This window comes from Phycodurus eques, chromosome 7, assembly GCF_024500275.1.
Source record: "Phycodurus eques isolate BA_2022a chromosome 7, UOR_Pequ_1.1, whole genome shotgun sequence".
Lineage (NCBI taxonomy): Eukaryota > Metazoa > Chordata > Actinopteri > Syngnathiformes > Syngnathidae > Phycodurus > Phycodurus eques.
In genome coordinates, this window is record NC_084531.1 from 25,145,154 (window position 1) to 25,153,940 (window position 8,787).

At 40.7% G+C, this 8,787-nt stretch overlaps 1 protein-coding gene across 1 annotated transcript; it reads left to right on the plus strand.

The window, feature by feature from the left end:
• The first annotated feature begins 87 nt into the window (after positions 1-87).
• Positions 88-4,254, plus strand: slc19a3b (solute carrier family 19 member 3b). The gene is made up of 10 exons (XM_061681460.1): positions 88-235; positions 463-686; positions 1,282-1,484; positions 1,574-1,753; positions 2,087-2,252; positions 2,433-2,748; positions 2,894-3,045; positions 3,320-3,512; positions 3,590-3,731; positions 3,943-4,254. The coding sequence occupies exons 3-10, from the start codon at positions 1,335-1,337 to the stop codon at positions 4,102-4,104; spliced, it is 1,461 nt and encodes a 486-aa protein (XP_061537444.1). The 5' UTR covers positions 88-235; positions 463-686; positions 1,282-1,334; the 3' UTR covers positions 4,105-4,254.
• The last annotated feature ends 4,533 nt before the right edge of the window (positions 4,255-8,787 follow it).

Below are 8,787 nucleotides of genomic sequence, written 5' to 3' on the forward strand. Positions count from 1 at the left end.
GATTTGCGATTCGCCAGCGTTGTAACTCACTTCGGCGAATGACCAATGAGCAGCCAGCGTCAGGCAGCGCCGTGCAGGCGGGGGAGGGACTTAAGTGAATTGAGTAATTCGTTCAGTGAACTATTGTACTAAGGAACTGAAGAGTGATTATTTCGTTGAACTTCTTCGTTTGTGAAACGTTTGCGCAAGGAACGACGTAGCTACGCAGTGAACGTACTCATGAGTGATTTTAACCGTAAGTCCTGACGTCCTCGTGGGGATAGCTTTCACTAGCAGCTTCAAGCTAACGGCTACTTTTTGAGTCAGTCAAGCACACGTATTTAAAATAAATGTATATACGTACACATGCATATCATTCCCTCTGTGTCTCTAATGTGATTATTAAAACTTTTTTTTAATTTCATAGCTATAATAATACATGAAACTTCTATACCGCTTCTCAAGACACTTTCCACTGTTCAGATGACAATAACAGTAAGGTGAGTGAGCAGAAAGCCCGGCTGGCGGGGGGCTGGTGTCAGCGACGTTCCACCACGGTGGAATGCAGAAAGGTCACGCCGGCTGGCGAGAGCCGATCTGGACGTCAGGGGACGCGGAAGGATGGTCGGTAGCTGAGCTCGCGAGTCACAACCGAAGCCGGGTGTTCGAGAGCTTGCTGAGAGAGAGAGAGCGCGAGGGAGGTGTAGGTAGGTCATCATTTAGCCGAAGGTTTATTTTTATTTGTATATATATATATATTTTTATAAATAATCTCCCCACCGTTCCTAGTTTACCATATATGACAACAACAACGCATAGTCCTTCGGTGAATGTCTTGAGTGACCGTGAAAAGAAATGAACGAATCTTTTGAACGAACTGATTCGCATGATTCAGTACACTCAAAAGAAACTGCCGTGCCCATCACTACTTCCTCTGTCAACAAACCGTTGCTATGGTAAAAGCCGGAGAAACGAGCACGCGGCCATGACGCATGCTCAGTCAGGACTTGGAAGTTTTAAAAAAATAAAAAATAAAACTCACGTAAAACTTTTTTTAAATTCTTGCAACAATTATAAAATGTTACCAATATATTTTACTATAAATCATTGTTGTTGTTTTTTTTTTTATTAAACGTTTGCCTTAACACCAGAACTGGTATTAAAGTGTGCACAGATATCTTTCCGTTTCCTAACAGGTGAAAGTCTAAACTCATAAAGCAAGACACGTGCACATCCAGCTGATGACATTACTCCAGCTTGTGGTGATGACTAACTGAGGAAGGTTCATTATTTCTTTTAAAGGAATGTGTGAGAGAAAATCGCACCATTAGGGCCCCCCTAACAGAGAGGAAAGCATGGGCTGCTGGGCCGAGCTGAAGTCCTCCGACTGGGGTTTTCCTACCGCAGTCCTGTCACTCTATGGGTTTTTTGCCAACTGCAGAATTGCAGAGCCTTTTCTCACGCCATACTTAATTGGACCTTATAAGAACATCTCAGAAGAAGTGGTAAGATGTAACCCACCAACGGTGCACGTCAATTTTTAGCGTACTAAATGAGCAATCATGTTCCTTGTTTTCATTTCGTTCTCTCTTAGGTGACCAACTATCTCTATCCCATATGGACATACTCCTACCTGGCCTTCCTTTTCCCCGTTTTCCTGCTCACCGACTTCCTGAGGCACAAACCACTGATTGTGGTGCAGGGGCTCTTCCTGGTCTCCAACTATGTCCTACTCTGCTTTGCCCCTGGACTGCTTGCCATGGTCTTCCTTGAGGTATGCACAAAGTGTTCCAACAAATATTGTACAGAACACGGTCGTAAATGATGCCCATTCATCCGAGACGCCCCTATTGCTGGGCGGTAGCGAGTGTCAGGTCCGGAGAGTCCGTTGATTTTCATCCATATCACCGACACACATTTTTGTTTTTTGGATGTCTCCACCCATCCATCCACCTATCTATGTATATAAACATGTTGGGTAAAAAAAATATATATATATATCTTGCAGAAAAAAATATTTAGGAGTGAAAACTATGAATTACAGTCATCACTGTTTTTTTTTTTTTTTTTAAACCCAGTTGTTTTAAAACTGCTTTTTCTTTGACAGATTCATTATGCTGTTGTGACTGCCACGGAGGTGGCCTACTTTTCTTACATTTACAGCGTGATTTCCCTTGAGAATTACCAAAGAGCCACTGGTTACCTTCGCAGTGCCATGCTTTTCGGCTACACATTTGGTGCCGGGCTGGGACAAGTTCTCGTCTCTTTAGCAGGTTGTGTTTCAAATCTTTTGATAACAACTAGAGGGGATTAGATTCATTTTATGTTTTTTTTTATTTTGTGTTTTTAGCATGCAAAACTATATTCACTGCAAAAAGAATTATGAAAGAAAGTCCTGAATTATTTGAAGATTTGAGTAGGCAGTGTCAAAGTATGGACTCTATAATCAACAGGTTTGGACTACTTCGACATCAATGCCATCACTCTGGGCACTACAAGCGTGGCTTTTCTCATCTCTTTCTGGTTGCCGAGGCCTCGGAGGAGCATGTTCTTCAAAGGGAGGAAGACCGTAGCTTGGGTCCGACAGTCCCAGCGGGAGCTGCCCGGGAGAACGGACAGACCTGATGAAACGGTGTCGGATGAGGAGGAAGCTAGCCCCGGGAAACACAAGATGGAGCGTCATGGCAACGCTGGCTGGTGCAGCAGGAAAAATGTGTTCAGTGCGGGTCATTTACTGTGGCAAAGCTTCAGGGAGTCCTACTCGTCAAGGCATTTTCTTCTGTTCTTCAGCCATCTTACATCCATGCACTAGTGTCATTTAACACATTCCACATCATTTGACTATTTTCTAACGTGACTTGGTACTATTTCATAAAAAGAATTGTCATTTCTTGTCCTAATGGTCCACATGCAGACATTTGATCTATTGGTCCCTGTGGTGGGCTCTGGCCACGGCTGGATATATGCAAATACTCAACTATATCCAACTAATGTGGGACCACCTTGCGCCATCTGCCACGTCTTCGGTTTACAATGGTGGTGTAGAAGCTGCATGCTCACTTGTTGGTAAGACTAGTTTTGTAACGCATGTGTGTGTGTGTGTGTATACCACTTTTGCAAACAAACCATACCTAGCCACAACATTATTAGATTAGATACATACAGATGATAGGCTTAACTATTGTACAGTGGCTATACAGTCAACACCGCTGTTCAAATTCTAGGTTTTCATGACAAAAGAGACCAAGATAAGTCATTTCAAAATGTTAGTTGTACAACCCCTGGTATATTACCCAGCTTTCCCCCCCCCCCCAACTCATGTCTGTATTTTGTGGGGCAGGTGCTGCAGCAGCTTTCTCAGTGGGTTACATCAAGGTGAACTGGTCTGTGTGGGGAGAGCTGGCATTAGGTTTGTTTTCAGCCATCGGTACCGGCGCTGTGTTCCTGATTGTGCTCACCAGCAATATTTGGGCCTGCTATGCTGGCTATGCCCTGTTTAAATCATGCTACATGCTGCTCATCACCATCACAACGTAAGTTCACCGCAGTCCCGCTGCAAAGTTCTTGGGAAAAAGCTTCAATCAAACATAACAGCCACTGTGCAATTCAGATTTCAGATTGCCGTCAATCTCTCCATGGAGTGCTACGCTCTGACGTTCGGCATCAACACATTTGTGGCCCTCTCCCTGCAGACCATTATGACACTTATTTTTGTTGATGGAGCTACATTAGGACTGGACATTGTGACACAGGTATATTTCGACAGCTAAAAAAAAAAAAAAGAGGAAGACTCATGCATGAAAAATAACAAGACATGTATGGCTTGTATTCAAATGTATGTTTGAATCTGAATGTGAGCATCTTATGTGGACATAGTGACACCTGGTGGCTGCCATGTACCATTGCAGAGCCAAAGATGGCGCTTTGTTCAAGTGCTGTGACGAAATATTTCTCTCCCCATAGTTCATCATTTACGGGGCCTACCATGCTGTCATCTCCGTGCTCTTTTTGATTCGAGGGACCTACACTGCTTGTACAAAGCGACACACTCCAGAGCCGCCAGATAACAAGCAAAAGGAGTCAGTCGGAGAACACGTGGAGGTCATCCATGAGGAACCGTTCTGACCAAGGTCAAGCAAAATCCAACTTGAATGAGTCATTATTATAGTATTATTTTATTTTTTTAACATGAAAAGCTTTGCTGTGCACTGTAAAGAAATGAACACTGCATAACTTAATATTTTAACTTTGACTAAATAAATGATTCACTTAGTAGTTTACCCTTATTTCATGTAAACCATTGCTGAATGTTGGAACACAGATTTACCTAACCAGTGTTTGCCATAACGTTAGCTCTTGCTAACTTAGCTTAGTTTAGAAACACACGGCAGTGAGTTTTATCGCTCATAGACATGCACACACTCGTCCAAGCTTCATACAAAGCAAAAGGCTTTTATTGTCGTTATTTAACGTTTTATGACGTCTTTCCGGTTTATCTGAGGAATTTAAGCAACAGCTTCTCCTTTCCCCGCGGGGTGTAGGTAGGCTACCGCCCAGAGGTGTGGACTCGAGTCATGAATTTGATGACTTTAGACACGACAATATGTTAAATGACGTGTAACCCGACTTGGACTTGAACCCATTGACTTGAAAAGACTTGCTACTTTGACCAAAGCACTGAGAAGTCAACACATTGTAGCTTCCTTTTTCTATAGATAGATGTGCAACTCACTGCTTTATTACAAGAAAATATATGACAACATAAGGCTGAAGATATTAATGATTAATTATTAGGTCAAAATGTCCCACACCATTATTACTAATGTGTGGTTTGGCTTCTATTAATAGTTAACACCCTGTTGGGCACACTGGTGGAGGAATTGACCAAGAGGTCATTCTTTTACACACTACCTAAAGTAAGGGTATTATCTTAAAAAAAGAAAACATCCATCCATCCATCCATCCATTTTCTACACCGTTTATCCTCACTAGGGTCATGGGTATGCTGGAATCTATCCCAGCTAACTGCGGGCGAGAGGCAGGGTACAGCCTCAACTGGTTGCCAGCCAATCATAGGGCACAAATAAACAAAACAACACAGCATGAATAAAAAATAAAGGTAACAGCTAAATAAGGTATACATTCCAAAAACCACTGATAACCTACACAGAAACAACAATGACATTTAACGTAACAATAAGGAATTGAATTATTGAAGAAAAACATAAAAAAAAGAATTGCACTACTGGATGCAAATTCTTTGTAACAGGTCTGTTTAATGTCACTTGCAAAATAAAATGAGAAAAAGTACGTCACAGCATTTTAACTGTCGGTTTTGAAGGGGCAATAAACTAACGCAATTGGCTCTGAAGGTGCAAAAAGTTTGATCAGCCCCCTAGTTTTATTGTAAAGCTTCAATGCACTTGTTTATCAAATTTGTTTTGATCAATAAATACAGATTTTAAAATATATTATATAAATGCAGTATATAATATTTGCATGTCAATTAAATTTAAATATGATATATATTTTTATTTTGTTGGTACAATGACTCGAAAGGACTCGAAACTCAAAGTGTAGGATTTGCGACTTGACTCGGGACTTGCCTGTCTCGACTTGCGACTGACTCGGGACTTGAGGGCAAAGACTTGAGACTTGCTTGTGACTTGCAAAGCAATGATTTGGTCCCACCTCTGCTACAGTCTACCCGGCCTGGCTGAAAATTACATCCGATCAAGGACAGATACAGTACATGTTTAACAACATAAATGACTTTAAACTAACTATAGTAACTTTACCAAAGGGCAAAGTTTATTTTTTCTTACCAATGTCAACATCCAAGTCTGTAATGCATGCTCAAATCACATTCAATCGACGAAAATCACTGACTCAAAATCAAACATTTGAGTTCGGTGCCCCACTGTAAATTTAAATTACAAGTAAAGAAAATGTAACCATGAATGGAAATAAAGTTCATTTGAAATGAGCAAACTAATATTTTTCAACTTGATTTTTTTATTTGTTTTTAAACGAAGGACAGCTTTGTTTTACCTTTGTTCAGTGTATAATTAAAAAAAAAAAATCTGAATGGTAAACCAGAACAGCAGTCGCAACGTGTTGAGTGTAGTGCCTTTTTTTTTTCTTTCTTTGAATTGGGAATTCTATTTACGATATTATTGTATTGTACAACCCCAATTCCAATGAAGTTGAGATGTTGTGTTTAACATAAATAAAAACAGAATACAATGATTTGAAAATCATGTTCAACATATATTTAATTGAATACACTACAAGAACAAGATATTTAATGTTCAAACTGATCAACTTTATTGTTTTTAGTAAATAATCATTAATTTAGAATTTTATGGCTACAACACATTCCAAAAAAGCTGGGACAGGGTCATGTTTACCACTGTGTTACATCACCTTTTCTTTTAACAACATTCAATATATGTTTGGGAACTGAGGACACTAATTGTTGAAGCTTTGTAGGTGGAATTCTTTCCCATTCTTGCTTAATGTACAGCTTCAGCTGTTCAACAGTCCGGGGTCTCCATTGTCATATTTTACATTTCATAATGCGTAACACATTTTCAATGGGAGACAAGTCTGGAACGCAGGCAGGCCAGTCGAGTACCCGCACTCTTTTACTTCGAAGCCACGCTGTTGTAACACGTGCAGAATGTGGTTTGGCATTGTCTTGCTGAAATAAGCAGGGGCGTCCATGAAAAAGACGTTGCTTGGATGGGAGCATATGGGGATTGAACCCCGCACCTCAGAACTGTGAGGCAGACGCTCTTACCAGCCGCCCAACGTCCCGCCACATTGAGGAACATTGTCCTTAAACTGTTCGACCATTTTTTCACGCACTTGTTCACAAAGAGGTGAACCTCGCCCCATCTTTGCTTGTGAATGACTGAGCAATTCAGGGAAGCTCCATTTATACCCAATCATGGCACCCTCGTGTCCCCAATTAACCTGTTCACCTGTGGGATGTTCCAAACATTCCTCAACTTTTTTGCCACCTGTCCCAGCTTTTTGGGAACATGTTGCAGCCATAAAATTCTTAAATTCATGATTATTTGCTAAAAACAATAAAGTTTACAAGTTTGAACATTAAATATGTTGTCTTTGTAGTGTATTCAATTAAATATAGGTTGAACATGATTTGCAAATCATTGTATTCTATTATTGATGTTGAACACAACGTCCCAACTTCATTGGAATTGGGGTTGTATTATTGCAAGGTTACAATTGAGGGATGAGTGTCTGTCTATCTCTCTCTGGAAGAACATTGCCTGAAAGAGTTGTGCCATAGTGGAGGTCTGCATGGATGTTGTTCAATTTAATTCCCATAGCTGTTACACTGTCCTACTTTAGACAGCACATTTATTGAAACTGGATGTGTGAAACTGCGGGCAGCAGGGTGGCCAACTGATTAGCACATCTGCCTCACAGTTCCCTGGACTCTGGTTCAAATCAGATATTCAATGAGAATATCTCCAGAGACTGATCTCTAATTATATTGAATTCAACAATTAGTGCGAGATGTTATTTACCTGAAAGTGCTTATGTGGCTGCTTCAGTGTTGTTTGTATGCCTATAATTGTCAATGTCATATTTATACAACATGTAATCTCACAATTAAGGGTAAAGTTTTGATAGGGGGTGTGTAAATCTGCCTTCAGGCTGATGTCCTTTGACCAGACTGTTTGATTAACCAAGCTATCACTCTTATTGATTAACCAAGTTATCAGTCAAGACAAGTGTGGGTATTTCCCACAAGGACAGTCAAACCTCATCACATACTTGACTGGACCAGACAAGAATCTGGCAATATCCAGTACACGTATCCAAAAAGGAACACCATTTGTTATCTTATCTTGAGTGTTGCCAGAGTTTTTGCTGACTGACTAGGTGTGTTATAAACCTGTGGTAATCTTACAACATGCAAGTTTCTTCATTGCCAATGCCTTGGACATTTGAGCATTGGGCCAATGCAGGCCATGCATGTTGTGTGTGGTAGTGATGACAACCTGTGAAGTTGCCCGTTGCCTTCGTCTCCAGGTCAAAGGCAATTTGGCACTGCCGTCTTTGATTTTGCACAATTTCTACAGTCACCAAACCGCATGTACAGTATGTTTTTTTTGTGTGTGCGTGTATGTCATACATCTGAAACGGAGAGCCACCTCTTACAGCGATGGTACCAAGCTCCTTGGTTGTACAGTGGGCGCAGTGCTTGGGCAGCTGCTGGTCAGCTTCAACCTCACTGCATACAACATGCTGGTACTTGTTCTCATTGCCATGGCCCTTCCTTGCCTCCTTTCTCCTACTAATGCCACAGCAGAGTATGTTCTTTCATTGCAGACATGCTGCTGCTGCAAAAAAAAAAAACTTCGGGGTCCGGAACTCATTCCTCAGGCGAGCCATTGAATTTTGTCAACCAGGTGTTCACTTTTGTTGCTTTTTTTCACTTTTGTTGCTTTTAGTTTGGATGCTTATGATTTATTGCTGCCGTTTTTGGACTGCATGTCGTTTGTCGGATAACACAAAGAAAGGAAGAAACAATTTATTAAACCCTCCAGACAAAAATGATCCATAATTCAATCCAGTTTCCTGCAGGATCAAAAAAATATCTACCTAACCTACCGTAACTTGATATGCACAAAATGTGATTAAAATTCCCCCCCCAAATTCTTGTTTCATTCTTACCATGGATAAGAATCATCATCATGCATGGTGAAAAAGTAATTACTCATTGCAACAAACATTAAAAATGCAATTTTTATATATTTATATAAACAGCAC